Genomic DNA, 21,667 nt, shown 5'->3' on the forward strand with positions numbered 1-21,667 from the left:
TATTATAGTAGTTATATTCTTGTACATAGGGGGCAGTATTATAGTAGTTATATTCTTGTACATAGGAGCAGTATTATAGTAGTTATATTCTTGTACATAGGGGCAGTATTATAGTAGTTATATTCTTGAACATAGGGGGCAGTATTATAGTAGTTATATTCTTGTACATAGGGGGCAGTGTTATAGTAGTTATATTCTTGTACATAGGGGGCAGTATTATAGTAGTTATATTCTTGTACATAGGAGCAGTATTATAGTAGTTATATTCTTGAACATAGGGGGCAGTGTTATAGTAGTTATATTCTTGTACATAGGGGGCAGTGTTATAGTAGTTATATTATTGTACATAGGGGGCAGTATTATAGTAGTTATATTCTTGTACATAGGGGGCAGTATTATAGTAGTTATATTCTTGTACATAGGGGGCAGTATTATAGTAGTTATATTCTTGTACATAGGGTCAGTATTATAGTAGTTATATTCTTGTACATAGGAACAGTATTATATTAGTTATATTCTTGTACATAGGGGCAGTATTATAGTAGTTATATTCTTATACATAGGAGCAGTATTATAGTAGTTATATTCTTGTACATAGGAGCAGTATTATAGTAGTTATATTCTTGTACATAGGAGCAGTACTATAGTAGTTATATTCTTGAACATAGGGGGCAGTATTATAGTAGTTATATTCTTGTACATAGGGGGCAGTGTTATAATAGTTATATTCTTGTACATAGGGGGCAATATTATAGTAGTTATATTCTTGTACATAGGGGCAGTATTATAGTAGTTATATTCTTGTACATAGGAGCAGTATTATAGTAGTTATATTCTTGTACATAGGGGCAGTATTATAGTAGTTATATTCTTATACATAGGAGCAGTATTATAGTAGCTATATTCTTGTACATAGGAGCAGTATTATAGTAGTTATATTCTTGAACATAGGGGGCAGTATTATAGTAGTTATATTCTTGTACATAGGGGGCAGTATTATAGTAGTTATATTCTTGTACATAGGGGGCAGTATTATAGTAGTTATATTCTTGTACATAGGGGGCAGTATTATAGTAGTTATATTCTTGTACGTGGGGGCAGTATTATAGTAGTTGTATTCTTGTACATAGGAGCAGTATTATAGTAGTTATATTATTGTACATAGGGGCAGTATTATAGTAGTTATATTCTTATACATAGGGGCAGTATTATAGTAGTTATATTCTTGTACATAGGAGCAGTATTATAGTAGCTATATTCTTGTACATAGGGGGCAGTATTATAGTAGTTATATTCCTGTACATAGGGGGCAGTATTATAGTAGTTATATTCTTGTACATAGGAGCAGTATTATAGTAGTTATATTCTTGTACATAGGGGGCAGTATTATAGTAGTTATATTCTTGTACATAGGAGCAGTATTATAGTAGTTATATTCCTGTACATATGGAGCAGTATTATAGTAGTTATATTCTTGTACATAGGAGCAGTATTATAGTAGTTATATTCTTGCACATAGGAGCAGTATTATAGTAGTTATATTCTTGTACATAGGGGCAGTATTCTAGTAGTTATATTCTTGTACATAGGAGCAGTATTATAGTAGTTATATTCTTGCACATAGGAGCAGTATTATAGTAGTTATATTCTTGTACATAGGGGCAGTATTATAGTAGTTATATTCTTGTACATAGGGGCAGTATTATAGTAGTTATATTCTTGGACATAGGAGTAGTATTATAGTAGTTATATTCTTGTACATAGGAGCAGTATTATAGTAGTTATATTCTTGTACATAGGGGGCAGTATTATAGTAGTTATATTCTTGTACATAGGGGGCAGTATTATAGTAGTTATATTCTTGTACATAGGAGCAGTATTATAGTAGTTATATTCTTGTACATAGGGGCAGTATTATAGTAGTTATATTCTTGTACATAGGAGCAGTATTATAGTAGTTATATTCTTGTACATAGGGACAGTATTATAGTAATTATATTCTTGTACATAGGGGGCAGTATTATAGTAGTTATATTCTTGTACATAGGAGCAGTATTATAGTAGTTATATTCTTGTACATAGGGGGCAGTATTATAGTAGTTATATTCTTGTACATAGGGTGCAGTATTATAGTAGTTATATTCTTGTACATAGGGGGCAGTATTATAGTAGTTATATTCTTGTACATAGGAGCAGTATTATAGTAGTTATATTCTTGTACATAGGGACAGTATTGTAGTAGTTATATTCTTGTACATAGGGGGCACTATTATAGTAGTTATATTCTTGTACATAGGGACAGTATTATAGTAGTTATATTCTTGTATATAGGGGCAGTATTATAGTAGTTATCTTCTTGTACATAGGGGCAGTATTATAGTAGTTATATTCTTGTACATAGGGGGCAGTATTATAGTAGTTATATTCTTGTACATAGGAGCAGTATTATAGTAGTTATATTCTTGTACATAGGGGCAGTATTATAGTAGTTATATTCTTGTACATAGAGGCAGTATTATAGTAGTTATATTCTTGTACATAGGAGCAGTATTATAGTAGTTATATTCTTGTACATAGAGGCAGTATTATAGTAGTTATATTCTTGTACATAGGAGCAGTATTATAGTAGCTATATTCCTGTACATAGGAGCAGTATTATAGTAGCTATATTCTTGTACATAGGAGCAGTATTATAGTAGCTATATTCTTGTACATAGGAGCAGTATTATAGTAGCTATATTCTTGTACATAGAAGATGTATTATAGTAGTTATATTCTTGTACATAGGAGCAGTATTATAGTAGCTATATTCCTGTACATAGGAGCAGTATTATAGTAGCTATATTCTTGTACATAGGAGCAGTATTATAGTAGCTATATTCTTGTACATAGGAGCAGTATTATAGTAGCTATATTCCTGTACATAGGAGCAGTATTATAGTAGCTATATTCTTGTACATAGGAGCAGTATTATAGTAGCTATATTCTTGTACATAGAAGATGTATTATAGTAGTTATATTCTTGTACATAGGAGCAGTATTATAGTAGCTATATTCTTGTACATAGGGGGCAGTATTATAGTAGTTATATTCTTGTACATAGGAGCAGTATTATAGTAGTTATATTCTTGTACATAGGAGCAGTATTATAGTAGCTATATTCTTGTACATAGGAGCAGTATTATAGTAGCTATATTCTTGTACATAGAAGATGTATTATAGTAGTTATATTCTTGTACATAGGAGCAGTATTATAGTAGCTATATTCTTGTACATAGGGGGCAGTATTATAGTAGTTATATTCTTGTACATAGGAGCAGTATTATAGTAGTTATAAGTATTATAGTAGTTATATTCTTGTACATAGGGAGCAGTATTATAGTAGTTATATTCTTGTACATAGGGGGCAGTATTATAGTAGTTATATTCTTGTACATAGGGGCAGTATTATAGTAGTTATATTCTTGTACATAGGGGGCAGTATTATAGTAGTTATATTCTTGTACATAGGGGGCAGTATTATAGTAGTTATATTCTTGTACATAGGGGGCAGTATTATAGTAGTTATATTCTTGTACATAGGGGCAGTATTATAGTAGTTATATTCTTGTACATAGGAGCAGTATTATAGTAGTTATATTCTTGTACATAGGGGGCAGCATTATAGTAGTTATATTCTTGTACATGGGGAGCAGTATTATAGTAGTTATATTCTTGTACATAGGAGCAGTATTATAGTAGTTATATTCTTGTACATAGGAGCAGTATTATAGTAGCTATATTTTCCTGTACATAGGGGGCAGTATTATAGTAGCTATATTCTTGTACATAGAAGATGTATTATAATAGTTATACTCTTGTACATAGGGGCAGTATTATAGTAGTTATATTCTTGTACATAGGGGCAGTATTATAGTAGTTATATTCTTGTACATAGGAGCAGTATTATAGTAGTTATATTCTTGTACATAGGAGCAGTATTATAGTAGTTATATTCTTGTACATAGGAGCAGTATTATAGTAGTTATATTCTTGTACATAGGAGCAGTATTATAGTAGTTATATTCTTGTACATAGGAGCAGTATTATAGTAGCTATATTCTTGTACATAGGGGGCAGTATTATAGTAGTTATATTCTTGTACATAGGGGCAGTATTATAGTAGCTATATTCTTGTACATAGGAGCAGTATTATAGTAGTTATATTCTTGTACATAGGGGGCAGTATTATAGTAGCTATATTCTTGTACATAGGGGCAGTATTATAGTAGTTATATTCTTGGACATAGGAGCAGTATTATAATATTATTACAGATTTAGAAGTATTTTATCTTGAGATGCTCTGCAGAGAACTCTCTTTTTAAGGAAGAGTGTGAGGCAGGGGGTACTGTGAAAATATCTCTTTACCAAAACTGAAATTACTACATTTTCTGCTGAATTATAACTAGTATTGAGAGATTACATGAAGTTTACAAGCTGCAAAGTGCATAAACGCATGTATGAAATTAATCTGGAAATGATTACTTGCTCTGTGTTAGTCACTTACCTTTGCGTTGCCTCTATCTGGGTTGGATGGGAAATGACTGGTCCTACTGATCCCTCTTTAGAATCTACATTTTACAATTTACAAATAAACCGCTGCAATAAATTCTTTAACCTCTAGGTGGTAGTCTTTGCTCTGTTATTAATGAATGCATAAAAAAACACAGCACTCCGAGTGGTAAAATATAGTATAACAAGTAAAATTCCCATAAAAATTTTTGCAAAGTTATATAGCGAATTTTTTTTTTTCTTTTTCTTATAAATACAGGCCGGCATGATGGACGCATTCAGTGTGATGTACTTTGTTGCTGTTGTTCTCCCCATAGTTCTCATCACAGGCCTGTGTATCAGCTGTCGTAGAAAGATACCAGGTAAGGGATATAATTCCCCGTATGATATATGTCATGGTGAATATGAAAGCTGCTGTAGAAGTTTGAACTTTTATGTTGTTTCTAAAAAAAAAAAAAACTTTTGTGCTTTTTCTCAGTTCACATAACACAAACAGATTACTGCGATAACAAGTAAGTTATTCCATTAATGTAAATATATATCATCAGCAGTGCCATCTACAGGCCATTTAAATAAATAGATTCTATCAGGAAGCATAAAAACAGCGCCACCTTTAGGATATAAAGATATAAAGACTACATCACGAAGGGCATAAAGATAAGTAGTCTTTCAGGAAATAATGAAACAGCGCCACCTATAGGATATAAAGATATAAAGACTACATCAGGAAGTATGGAAACAGCACCATCTACAGGTAGACTCCATCATGAAGCATAAAACAGCGCCACCTACAGGACATAAAGATATAAATACTCCATCAGAAAGTATTGATAGACTCTACAGACCTTTATGACTATCAGGCAGTATGGAAACAGCGCCACCCACAGGTCATAAAGATACCTAGTGTGCATCAGGAAGTATGGAAACAGCACCATCTGCAGGTAGACTCCATCATGAAGCATAAAACAGCGCCACCTACAGGACATAAAGATATAAATACTCCATCAGAAAGTATTGATGGTCATAAAGGTCTGTAGAGTCTATCAGGCAGTATGGAAACAGCGCCACCTACAGGTCATAAAGATACGTAGTGTGCATCAAGACGTATGGAAACAGCGCCACCTACAGGTCATATGTACATAGACTCTAGTTGGCCAAAAATTCTCATGTTTTTCCTCTCCATGGGTGGTTGCATCTAGAGCCTACGTAGGCATGGCCACCTAAAGTACATTTTTGGGGGGGAGAGTCGATGTGCAGTACTACATTACCCAGAATGCTCTTTTTTTTATTCTAATTCTCATATATTGTAGGACTCATTATACTCAACCTTCATCAAGTTTTATGATTATGAATAGACCACCAGGTAAGGCCTGACATCAGATTCCGAAATCTGTGTGACCACCCCATGTCTCCTGCATGGGGTGGTCAGAAAGTTCTATGTGATCTACCAGAGACTGCCTGTCTTCTCTAACCCCACAGCATTTCCGTAAACACCTAAACATTGATTGTATCTGAAGATCAGCCCCGGAACAACACAGTTTAGACCATAGGACATGTTTCTCAGCTGCGGAGAACTGACCACCATGTCCTCTGTCTCCACAGCTCACCTGCGATCCGTCTCCTCTCAGGGCACCATGTGCCACCAGGACATCTTGCTGACCATTCCGTACGTATCTGTCATCTCCACATCCCTGAAGTTGGGCTTCTCCTATGTACTTCTCTCAGTAGGGTATCTGCATCAATAGATTGTAAGCTCTGATGGTGTCCAGGTCCGTGTGAACAGAGACACATTAGAAAGATGACTCTGTTTACATGACAAGGCCTCAGGGTTTCCGTAGACTTTTGAAAGCAATTCAGAGGTCAGGATTTCTTTCACTTCCTCATATCACGGCCGGACCACAGATTTATAGCTTCTTGAGGGTTCTTGGCGAGAAGGAAGTATTATTATGAACTACATGTTATAACACGAATGCAGATGCCCAGACCATGCACAGATAAAGGGGCTCATAAATGTGCGGTACCACCCTCTGAACATCTGTCTCCAACAGGAAGTCCCCAACCTCTGAGAGCCGGAGAAGTTCGGTGGGAAGAGAATTTCAAGGTAGGTTCTACTACCCAGACCAGATCTCATCTGGAGCATGTACCCCAGGGTTAGATTATGAGGAACGCACCAGATGTATATGCCCCATGGTGGTTATAATGTGGGTTTCATGGCATCGATAGATATGGAGATTTCCGCTCGTTTACCAAAATTTGGTGACTTCCATAATTTCTGTAGGAAACTTTGTAGAGTCTACGTCATGAGCATTGGTTTTGAGGATCCACTCTATTCTAGACCTTCTTTCGAATGATCTATTCCAGCTCTGATACATGTTTTATCTATTTGTCTTCCACCCACTGTATTAAGTTCATTCATATCCAGCCTCATTTGAAAGACACATGGAGTAGGACAACCAGTAGACAAGTGTCTATGTGTCTGGAGACCTTTACTTTTACGGATAGTCCAATGTCTACTTCACACTTCTTGAACTTCTTCTGTCATTTTCCTTAGTTGTCCAAGTGTTTGTGTTATTCCAAAAGTTCCCACCATTCTCGATTCCTTTTTTTTTTTCTGCTGTCAGGTTACCCCGATGGATGTGACTCCATCCCACCCGCAGCATGTAAGTGACCTCTATAATCTTATGTATCAAACATGAGTCCAACTCTCCATAAGGCACCCATGATACTCAAGGACCATGAATTGGGCCCTTCCTAAAATCACTGGTAGAATCATCTATTAGGATTGTTGTTGAGTTGGTGTAATTCCTAGTTCCCCATACTTGGTTTTGGCGTTCCTACAGGGGCCATCTTGATTTATTTGGAGATATATGAGGTGATCATCAGAGAATCTTGGGCATGTTCTTCATGAATTAGACCTCCGAGTCCTAATACATTAAATTTCTGACTTGTACTTGCGCTTACAAATTTGATACAAAACCAAGAAAATAGTTTGTTTAAAGTGGATAAACCCTTTAAGTCGAGTGGTGGCAGCGACAACTGTGTCCCATCTCTCCCACCTCTAGGTGTTGCTCTCTTAAAAAGTAAAAGTATAGAAGTAGATGATTATGACGATGAAGGAGAAGACCCAAACTACTCCAACGACAACCCGGCTAATGGATACATGTAAGAAGGCCTGAGATCCAGTATGTTAAGATGCAGATGACGGTGTGAGGATACTGAGTGCCTGCTGTCATGAGAAATATCGTAATGAAATGCTAAAGAAGATGGTGGAGAACGGCCGACAGGATGAAAGAGCCAACATTTGTTAGACCTTTTATAGCTGATCATAACTCGTCAGAGCTGACGTATAAACAAAACACCATCCAAACCTTCATACACATACACAGTGCACCATCCACACCTTCATACACATACACAGTGCACCATCCACACCTTCATACACAGTGCACCAACCACACCTTCATACACATACACAGTGCACCATCCACACCTTCATACACAGTGCACCATCCACACCTTCATACATATACACAGTGCAGCATCCAAACCATTATACACATACACAGTGCACCATCCACACCTTCATACACATACACAGTGCACCATCCACACCTTCATACACATACACAGTGCACCATCCACACCTTCATACACATACACAGTGCACCATCCACACCTTCATACACATACACAGTGCACCATCCACACCTTCATACACATACACAGTGCACCATCCACACCTTCATACACATACACAGTACACCATCCACACCTTCATACACATACACAGTGCTCCATCCAAACCTTCATACACATACACAGTGCACCATCCAAACCTTCATACACATACACAGTGCAGCATCCACACCTTCAAACACATACACAGTGCACCATCCACACCTTCATACACATACAGAGTGCACCATCCAAACCTTCATACATATACACAGTGCACCATCCAAACCTTCATACACATACACAGTGCACCATCCAAACCTTCATACATATACACAGTGCAGCATCCAAACCATTATACACATACACACTGCACCATCCACACCTTCATACACATACACAGTGCACCATCCAAACCTTCATACATATATACAGTGCACCATCCACACCTTCATACACAGTGCACCATCCACACCTTCATACACATACACAGTGCACCATCCAAACCTTCATACACATACACAGTGCTCCATCCACACCTTCATACACATACACAGTGCAGCATCCAAACCTTCATACACATACACAGTGCACCTTCCACACCTTCATACACATACACAGTGCACCATCCACACCTTCATACACAGTGCTCCATCCAAACCTTCATACACATACACAGTGCACCATCCACACCTTCATACACATACACAGTGCACCATCCACACCTTCATACACATACACAGTGCAGCATCCACACCTTCATACACATACACAGTGCACCATCCACACCTTCATACACATACACAGTGCACCATCCACACCTTCATACACATACACAGTGCAGCATCCACACCTTCATACACATACACAGTGCACTAACCAAACCTTCATACACATACACAGTGCTCCATCCACACCTTCATACACATACACAGTGCACCATCCACACCTTCATACACATACACAGTGCAGCATCCACACCTTCATACATATACACAGTGCTCCATCCACACCTTCATACACATACACAGTGCACCATCCACACCTTCATACACATACACAGTGCAGCATCCACACCTCCATACATATACACAGTGCACCATCCACACCTTCATACACATACACAGTGCTCCATCCACACCTTCATACACATACACAGTGCACCATCCACACCTTCATACACATACACAGTGCAGCATCCACACCTTCATACACATACACAGTGCACCATCCACACCTTCATACATATACACAGTGCTCCATCCACACCTTCATACACATACACAGTGCACCATCCACACCTTCATACACATACACAGTGCTCCATCCACACCTCCATACACATACACAGTGCTCCATCCACACCTTCATACACATACACAGTGCACCATCCACACCTTCATACATATACACAGTGCTCCATCCACACCTTCATACACATACACAGTGCACCATCCACACCTTCATACACAGTGCACCAACCAAACCTTCATACACATACACAGTGCACCATCCACACCTTCATACACAGTGCACCATCCACACCTTCATACACAGTGCACCAACCAAACCTTCATACATATACACAGTGCAGCATCCAAACCATTATACACATACACAGTGCTCCATCCAAACCTTCATACATATACACAGTGCAGCATCCAAACCATTATACACATACACAGTGCACCATCCACACCTTCATACACATACACAGTGCACCATCCACACCTTCATACACATACACAGTGCACCATCCAAACCTTCATACACATACACAGTGCACCATCCACACCTTCATACACATACACAGTGCACCATCCAAACCTTCATACACATACACAGTTCTCCATCCAAACCTTCATACACATACACAGTGCACCATCCACACCTTCATACACAGTGCACCAACCAAACCTTCATACACATACACAGTGCTCCATCCAAACCTTCATACATATACACAGTGCAGCATCCAAACCATTATACACATACACAGTGCACCATCCACACCTTCATACACATACACAGTGCACCATCTACACCTTCATACACATACACAGTGCACCATCCACACCTTCATACATATACACAGTGCTCCATCCACACCTTCATACACATACACAATGCACCATCCACACCTTCATATACATACACAGTGCACCATCCACACCTCCATACACATGCACAGTGCTCCATCCACACCTTCATACACATACACAGTGCACCATCCACACCTTCATACATATACACAGTGCTCCATCCACACCTTCATATACATACACAGTGCACCATCCACACCTTCATACACAGTGCACCAACCAAACCTTCATACACATACACAGTGCACCATCCACACCTTCATACACAGTGCACCATCCACACCTTCATATACAGTGCACCAACCAAACCTTCATACACATACACAGTGCTCCATCCAAACCTTCATACACATACACAGTGCAGCATCCAAACCATTATACACATACACAGTGCACCATCCACACCTTCATACACATACACAGTGCACCATCCACACCTTCATACACATACACAGTGCACCATCCACACCTTCATACACATACACAGTGCACCATCCAAACCTTCATACACATACACAGTGCACCATCCACACCTTCATACACATACACAGTGCACCATCCAAACCTTCATACACATACACAGTGCTCCAACCAAACCTTCATACACATAAACAGTGCTCCAACCACACCTTCAAACACATACACAGTGCACCATCCACACCTTCATACACATACACAGTGCACCATCCAAACCATTATACACATACACAGTGCACCATCCACACCTTCATACACATACACAGTGCACCATCCAAACCTTCATACATATACACAGTGCAGCATCCAAACCTTCATACACATACACAGTGCTCCATCCACACCTTCATACACATACACAGTGCAGCATCCACACCTTCATACACATACACAGTGCTCCATCCACACCTTCATACACATACACAGTGCACCATCCACACCTTCATACACATACACAGTGCTCCATCCACACCTTCATACACATACACAGTGCAGCATCCACACCTTCATACACATACACATTGCACCATCCACACCTTCATACACATACACAGTGCAGCATCCAAACCATTATACACATACACAGTGCACCATCCACACCTTCATACACATACACAGTGCACCATCCAAACCTTCATACATATACACAGTGCACCATCCACACCTTCATACACATACACAGTGCACCATCCACACCTTCATACACAGTGCACCAACCAAACCTTCATACACATACACAGTGCTCCATCCAAACCTTCATACACATACAGAGTGCACCATCCACACCTTCATACACATACACAGTGCACCATCCACACCTTCATACACATACACAGTGCACCATCCACACCTTTATACACATACACAGTGCACCATCCACACCTTCATACACATACACAGTGCACCATCCACACCTTCATACTCATACACAGTGCACCATCCAAACCTTCATACATATACACAGTGCACCATCCACACCTTCATACACATACACAGTGCAGCATCCACACCTTCATACACATACACAGTGCACCATCCACACCTTCATACTCATACACAGTGCACCATCCACACCTTCATACTCATACACAGTGCTCCATCCAAACCTTCATACATATACACAGTGCACCATCCACACCTTCATACACATACACAGTGCACCATCCACACCTTCATACACAGTGCACCAACCAAACCTTCATACACATACACAGTGCTCCATCCACACCTTCATACACAGTGCACCAACCAAACCTTCATACATATACACAGTGCACCATCCACACCTTCATACACATACACAGTGCTCCATCCACACCTTCATACACATACACAGTGCTCCATCCAAACCTTCATACACAAACACAGTGCAGCATCCACACCTTCATACACATACACAGTGCACCATCCAAACCTTCATACACATACACAGTGCTCCATCCAAACCTTCATACATATACACAGTGCACCATCCACACCTTCATACACATACACAGTGCACCATCCACACCTTCATACTCATACACAGTGCTCCATCCACACCTTCATACACATACACTGTGCACCATCCACACCTTCATACACATACACAGTGCACCATCCAAACCTTCATACATATACACAGTGCACCATCCACACCTTCATACACATACACAGTGCACCATCCACACCTTCATACACATACACAGTGCTCCATCCACACCTTCATACACATACACAGTGCACCATCCACACCTTCATACACATACACAGTGCACCATCCAAACCTTCATACACAGTGCACCATCCACACCTTCATACACAGTGCACCAACCCCACCTTCACACACATACACATTGCACCATCCGCACCTTCATATACATACACAGTGCACCATCCAAACCTTCATACATATACACAGTGCAGCATCCAAACCATTATACACATACACAGTGCTCCATCCACAACTTCATACACATACACAGCGCACCAACCACACCTTCATACACATACACAGTGCACCATCCACACCTTCATACACATACACAGTGCACCATCCACACCTTCATACACATACACAGTGCACCATCCAAACATTCATACACAGTGCACCAACCAAACCTTCATACATATACACAGTGCAGCATCCAAACCATTATACACATACACAGTGCTCCATCCACACCTTCATACACATACACAGTGCACCAACCACACCTTCATACATATACACAGTGCTCCATCCACACCTTCATACACATACACAGTGCACCATCTACACCTTCATACACATACACAGTGCACCATCCACACCTTCATACATATACACAGTGCTCCATCCACACCTTCATACACATACACAATGCACCATCCACACCTTCATATACATACACAGTGCACCATCCACACCTCCATACACATGCACAGTGCTCCATCCACACCTTCATACACATACACAGTGCACCATCCACACCTTCATACACATATACAGTGCTCCATCCACACCTTCATACACATAGTGCACGATCCACACGTTCATACACATACACAGTGCTCCATCCACATCGTCATACACAGTGCACCAACCACACCTTCACACACAGTGCACCATCCACACCTTCATACACAGTGCACCAACCCCACCTTCACACACATACACATTGCACCATCCGCACCTTCATATACATACACAGTGCACCATCCAAGCCTTCATACATATACACAGTGCACCAACCCCACCTTCATACACATACACAGTGCACCATCCAAACCTTCATACATATACACAGTGCACCATCCAAACCTTCATACATATACACAGTGCACCATCCAAACCTTCATACACAGTGCACCATCCACACCTTCATACACATACACAGTGCACGAACCAAACCTTCATACACATACACAGTGCACCAACCAAACCTTCATACACATACACAGTGCACCAACCACACCTTCATACACATACACAGTGCACCAACCAAACCTTCATACACATACACAATGCACGAACCAAACCTTCATACACATACACAGTGCACCAACCAAACCTTCATACACATACACAGTGCACCAACCAAACCTTCATACACATACACAGTGCACCAACCACACCTTCATACACATACACAGTGCACCAACCACACCTTCATACATATACACAGTGCTCCATCCACACCTTCATACATATACACAGTGCACCAACCCCACCTTCATACACATACACAGTGCACCATCCACACATTCATACATATACACAGTGCACCAACCGCACCTTCATACATATACACAGTGCACCATCCACACCTTCATACACATACACAGTGCACCATCCACACCTTCATACACAGTGCACCATCCAAACCTTCATACACATACACAGTGCACCAACTGAACCTTCATACACATACACAGTGCACCATCCACACCTTCATACATATACACAGTGCACCATCCACACCTTCATACACATACACAGTGCACCATCCACACCTTCATACTCATAAACAGTGCTCCATCCACACCTTCATACACATGCACAGTGCAGCATCCAAACCTTCATACACATACACAGTGCACCATCCACACCTTCATACACATACACTGTGCACCATCTAAACCTTCATACACATACACAGTGCTCCATCCACACCTTCATACTCATACACAGTGCACCATCCACACCTTCATACACATACACAGTGCACCATCCACACCTTCATACACATACACAGTGCACCATCCACACCTTCATACACATACACAGTACACCATCCACACCTTCATACACATACACAGTGCTCCATCCAAACCTTCATACACATACACAGTGCACCATCCAAACCTTCATACACATACACAGTGCAGCATCCACACCTTCAAACACATACACAGTGCACCATCCACACCTTCATACACATACAGAGTGCACCATCCAAACCTTCATACATATACACAGTGCACCATCCAAACCTTCATACACATACACAGTGCACCATCCAAACCTTCATACATATACACAGTGCAGCATCCAAACCATTATACACATACACACTGCACCATCCACACCTTCATACACATACACAGTGCACCATCCAAACCTTCATACATATATACAGTGCACCATCCACACCTTCATACACAGTGCACCATCCACACCTTCATACACATACACAGTGCACCATCCAAACCTTCATACACATACACAGTGCTCCATCCACACCTTCATACACATACACAGTGCAGCATCCAAACCTTCATACACATACACAGTGCACCTTCCACACCTTCATACACATACACAGTGCACCATCCACACCTTCATACACAGTGCTCCATCCAAACCTTCATACACATACACAGTGCACCATCCACACCTTCATACACATACACAGTGCACCATCCACACCTTCATACACATACACAGTGCAGCATCCACACCTTCATACACATACACAGTGCACCATCCACACCTTCATACACATACACAGTGCACCATCCACACCTTCATACACATACACAGTGCAGCATCCACACCTTCATACACATACACAGTGCACTAACCAAACCTTCATACACATACACAGTGCTCCATCCACACCTTCATACACATACACAGTGCACCATCCACACCTTCATACACATACACAGTGCAGCATCCACACCTTCATACATATACACAGTGCTCCATCCACACCTTCATACACATACACAGTGCACCATCCACACCTTCATACACATACACAGTGCAGCATCCACACCTCCATACATATACACAGTGCACCATCCACACCTTCATACACATACACAGTGCTCCATCCACACCTTCATACACATACACAGTGCACCATCCACACCTTCATACACATACACAGTGCAGCATCCACACCTTCATACACATACACAGTGCACCATCCACACCTTCATACATATACACAGTGCTCCATCCACACCTTCATACACATACACAGTGCACCATCCACACCTTCATACACATACACAGTGCTCCATCCACACCTCCATACACATACACAGTGCTCCATCCACACCTTCATACACATACACAGTGCACCATCCACACCTTCATACATATACACAGTGCTCCATCCACACCTTCATACACATACACAGTGCACCATCCACACCTTCATACACAGTGCACCAACCAAACCTTCATACACATACACAGTGCACCATCCACACCTTCATACACAGTGCACCATCCACACCTTCATACACAGTGCACCAACCAAACCTTCATACATATACACAGTGCAGCATCCAAACCATTATACACATACACAGTGCTCCATCCAAACCTTCATACATATACACAGTGCAGCATCCAAACCATTATACACATACACAGTGCACCATCCACACCTTCATACACATACACAGTGCACCATCCACACCTTCATACACATACACAGTGCACCATCCAAACCTTCATACACATACACAGTGCACCATCCACACCTTCATACACATACACAGTGCACCATCCAAACCTTCATACACATACACAGTTCTCCATCCAAACCTTCATACACATACACAGTGCACCATCCACACCTTCATACACAGTGCACCAACCAAACCTTCATACACATACACAGTGCTCCATCCAAACCTTCATACATATACACAGTGCAGCATCCAAACCATTATACACATACACAGTGCACCATCCACACCTTCATACACATACACAGTGCACCATCTACACCTTCATACACATACACAGTGCACCATCCACACCTTCATACATATACACAGTGCTCCATCCACACCTTCATACACATACACAATGCACCATCCACACCTTCATATACATACACAGTGCACCATCCACACCTCCATACACATGCACAGTGCTCCATCCACACCTTCATACACATACACAGTGCACCATCCACACCTTCATACATATACACAGTGCTCCATCCACACCTTCATATACATACACAGTGCACCATCCACACCTTCATACACAGTGCACCAACCAAACCTTCATACACATACACAGTGCACCATCCACACCTTCATACACAGTGCACCATCCACACCTTCATATACAGTGCACCAACCAAACCTTCATACACATACACAGTGCTCCATCCAAACCTTCATACACATACACAGTGCAGCATCCAAACCATTATACACATACACAGTGCACCATCCACACCTTCATACACATACACAGTGCACCATCCACACCTTCATACACATACACAGTGCACCATCCACACCTTCATACACATACACAGTGCACCATCCAAACCTTCATACACATACACAGTGCACCATCCACACCTTCATACACATACACAGTGCACCATCCAAACCTTCATACACATACACAGTGCTCCAACCAAACCTTCATACACATAAACAGTGCTCCAACCACACCTTCAAACACATACACAGTGCACCATCCACACCTTCATACACATACACAGTGCACCATCCAAACCATTATACACATACACAGTGCACCATCCACACCTTCATACACATACACAGTGCACCATCCAAACCTTCATACATATACACAGTGCAGCATCCAAACCTTCATACACATACACAGTGCTCCATCCACACCTTCATACACATACACAGTGCAGCATCCACACCTTCATACACATACACAGTGCTCCATCCACACCTTCATACACATACACAGTGCACCATCCACACCTTCATACACATACACAGTGCTCCATCCACACCTTCATACACATACACAGTGCAGCATCCACACCTTCATACACATACACATTGCACCATCCACACCTTCATACACATACACAGTGCAGCATCCAAACCATTATACACATACACAGTGCACCATCCACACCTTCATACACATACACAGTGCACCATCCAAACCTTCATACATATACACAGTGCACCATCCACACCTTCATACACATACACAGTGCACCATCCACACCTTCATACACAGTGCACCAACCAAACCTTCATACACATACACAGTGCTCCATCCAAACCTTCATACACATACAGAGTGCACCATCCACACCTTCATACACATACACAGTGCACCATCCACACCTTCATACACATACACAGTGCACCATCCACACCTTTATACACATACACAGTGCACCATCCACACCTTCATACACATACACAGTGCACCATCCACACCTTCATACTCATACACAGTGCACCATCCAAACCTTCATACATATACACAGTGCACCATCCACACCTTCATACACATACACAGTGCAGCATCCACACCTTCATACACATACACAGTGCACCATCCACACCTTCATACTCATACACAGTGCACCATCCACACCTTCATACTCATACACAGTGCTCCATCCAAACCTTCATACATATACACAGTGCACCATCCACACCTTCATACACATACACAGTGCACCATCCACACCTTCATACACAGTGCACCAACCAAACCTTCATACACATACACAGTGCTCCATCCACACCTTCATACACAGTGCACCAACCAAACCTTCATACATATACACAGTGCACCATCCACACCTTCATACACATACACAGTGCTCCATCCACACCTTCATACACATACACAGTGCTCCATCCAAACCTTCATACACAAACACAGTGCAGCATCCACACCTTCATACACATACACAGTGCACCATCCAAACCTTCATACACATACACAGTGCTCCATCCAAACCTTCATACATATACACAGTGCACCATCCACACCTTCATACACATACACAGTGCACCATCCACACCTTCATACTCATACACAGTGCTCCATCCACACCTTCATACACATACACTGTGCACCATCCACACCTTCATACACATACACAGTGCACCATCCAAACCTTCATACATATACACAGTGCACCATCCACACCTTCATACACATACACAGTGCACCATCCACACCTTCATACACATACACAGTGCTCCATCCACACCTTCATACACATACACAGTGCACCATCCACACCTTCATACACATACACAGTGCACCATCCAAACCTTCATACACAGTGCACCATCCACACCTTCATACACAGTGCACCAACCCCACCTTCACACACATACACATTGCACCATCCGCACCTTCATATACATACACAGTGCACCATCCAAACCTTCATACATATACACAGTGCAGCATCCAAACCATTATACACATACACAGTGCTCCATCCACAACTTCATACACATACACAGCGCACCAACCACACCTTCATACACATACACAGTGCACCATCCACACCTTCATACACATACACAGTGCACCATCCACACCTTCATACACATACACAGTGCACCATCCAAACATTCATACACAGTGCACCAACCAAACCTTCATACATATACACAGTGCAGCATCCAAACCATTATACACATACACAGTGCTCCATCCACACCTTCATACACATACACAGTGCACCAACCACACCTTCATACATATACACAGTGCTCCATCCACACCTTCATACACATACACAGTGCACCATCTACACCTTCATACACATACACAGTGCACCATCCACACCTTCATACATATACACAGTGCTCCATCCACACCTTCATACACATACACAATGCACCATCCACACCTTCATATACATACACAGTGCACCATCCACACCTCCATACACATGCACAGTGCTCCATCCACACCTTCATACACATACACAGTGCACCATCCACACCTTCATACACATATACAGTGCTCCATCCACACCTTCATACACATAGTGCACGATCCACACGTTCATACACATACACAGTGCTCCATCCACATCGTCATACACAGTGCACCAACCACACCTTCACACACAGTGCACCATCCACACCTTCATACACAGTGCACCAACCCCACCTTCACACACATACACATTGCACCATCCGCACCTTCATATACATACACAGTGCACCATCCAAGCCTTCATACATATACACAGTGCACCAACCCCACCTTCATACACATACACAGTGCACCATCCAAACCTTCATACATATACACAGTGCACCATCCAAACCTTCATACATATACACAGTGCACCATCCAAACCTTCATACACAGTGCACCATCCACACCTTCATACACATACACAGTGCACGAACCAAACCTTCATACACATACACAGTGCACCAACCAAACCTTCATACACATACACAGTGCACCAACCACACCTTCATACACATACACAGTGCACCAACCAAACCTTCATACACATACACAATGCACGAACCAAACCTTCATACACATACACAGTGCACCAACCAAACCTTCATACACATACACAGTGCACCAACCAAACCTTCATACACATACACAGTGCACCAACCACACCTTCATACACATACACAGTGCACCAACCACACCTTCATACATATACACAGTGCTCCATCCACACCTTCATACATATACACAGTGCACCAACCCCACCTTCATACACATACACAGTGCACCATCCACACATTCATACATATACACAGTGCACCAACCGCACCTTCATACATATACACAGTGCACCATCCACACCTTCATACACATACACAGTGCACCATCCACACCTTCATACACAGTGCACCATCCAAACCTTCATACACATACACAGTGCACCAACTGAACCTTCATACACATACACAGTGCACCATCCACACCTTCATACATATACACAGTGCACCATCCACACCTTCATACACATACACAGTGCACCATCCACACCTTCATACTCATAAACAGTGCTCCATCCACACCTTCATACACATGCACAGTGCAGCATCCAAACCTTCATACACATACACAGTGCACCATCCACACCTTCATACACATACACTGTGCACCATCTAAACCTTCATACACATACACAGTGCTCCATCCACACCTTCATACTCATACACAGTGCACCATCCAAACCTTCATACATATACACAGTGCACCATCCACACCTTCATACACATACACAGTGCACCATCCACACCTTCATACACATACACAGTGCACCATCCACACCTTCATACTCATACACAGTGCTCCATCCACACCTTCATACACATACACTGTGCACCATCCACACCTTCATACACATACACAGTGCACCATCCAAACCTTCATACATATACACAGTGCACCATCCACACCTTCATACACATACACAGTGCACCATCCACACCTTCATACACATACACAGTGCTCCATCCACACCTTCATACACATACACAGTGCACCATCCACACCTTCATACACATACACAGTGCACCATCCAAACCTTCATACACAGTGCACCAACCAAACCTTCATACATATACACAGTGCAGCATCCACAAATTCATACACATACACAGTGCACCAACCACACCTTCATACATATACACAGTGCTCCATCCACACCTTCATACACATACACAGTGCACCATCCACACGTTCATACACATACACAGTGCTCCATCCACATCTTCATACACAGTGCACCAACCACACCTTCACACACAGTGCACCAACCCCACCTTCACACACATACACAGTGCACCAACCAAACCTTCACACACATACACATTACACCATCCGCACCTTCATATACATACACAGTGCACCATCCAAGCCTTCATACATATACACAGTGAACCAACCCCACCTTCATACACATACACAGTGCACCATCCAAACCTTCATACATATACACAGTGCACCATCCAAACCTTCATACACAGTGCACCAACCAAACCTTCATACATATACACAGTGCACCATCCAAACCTTCATACATATACACAGTGCACCATCCAAACCTTCATACACAGTGCACCATCCACAGCTTCATACACATACACAGTGCACGAACCAAACCTTCATACACATACACAGTGCA

General features: G+C 41.7%; 1 protein-coding gene across 3 annotated transcripts in view; it reads left to right on the forward strand.

Annotated features, from left to right (window-relative positions):
- Positions 1 to 21,667, forward strand: part of LOC141162520 (E3 ubiquitin-protein ligase TRIM39-like) — a 101,216-nt gene that overhangs the window by 48,347 nt on the left and 31,202 nt on the right. For 2 of the 3 annotated variants that reach the window (XM_073648696.1, XM_073648697.1), the window contains exons 2-8: positions 4,811 to 4,913; positions 5,030 to 5,063; positions 5,862 to 5,914; positions 6,154 to 6,217; positions 6,600 to 6,652; positions 7,173 to 7,211; positions 7,614 to 7,713. In XM_073648696.1, the coding sequence (XP_073504797.1) occupies positions 4,811 to 4,913; positions 5,030 to 5,063; positions 5,862 to 5,914; positions 6,154 to 6,217; positions 6,600 to 6,652; positions 7,173 to 7,211; positions 7,614 to 7,713 (446 nt within the window). The remainder of the gene's footprint in view (positions 1 to 4,810; positions 4,914 to 5,029; positions 5,064 to 5,861; positions 5,915 to 6,153; positions 6,218 to 6,599; positions 6,653 to 7,172; positions 7,212 to 7,613; positions 7,714 to 21,667) is intronic. The other variant, XM_073648698.1, reaches the window with a different exon arrangement.

This window comes from Phyllobates terribilis, unplaced genomic scaffold (assembly GCF_046119375.1).
Source record: "Phyllobates terribilis strain yellow unplaced genomic scaffold, ASM4611937v1 Scaffold_9__5_contigs__length_417890890, whole genome shotgun sequence".
Classification (NCBI taxonomy): domain Eukaryota; kingdom Metazoa; phylum Chordata; class Amphibia; order Anura; family Dendrobatidae; genus Phyllobates; species Phyllobates terribilis.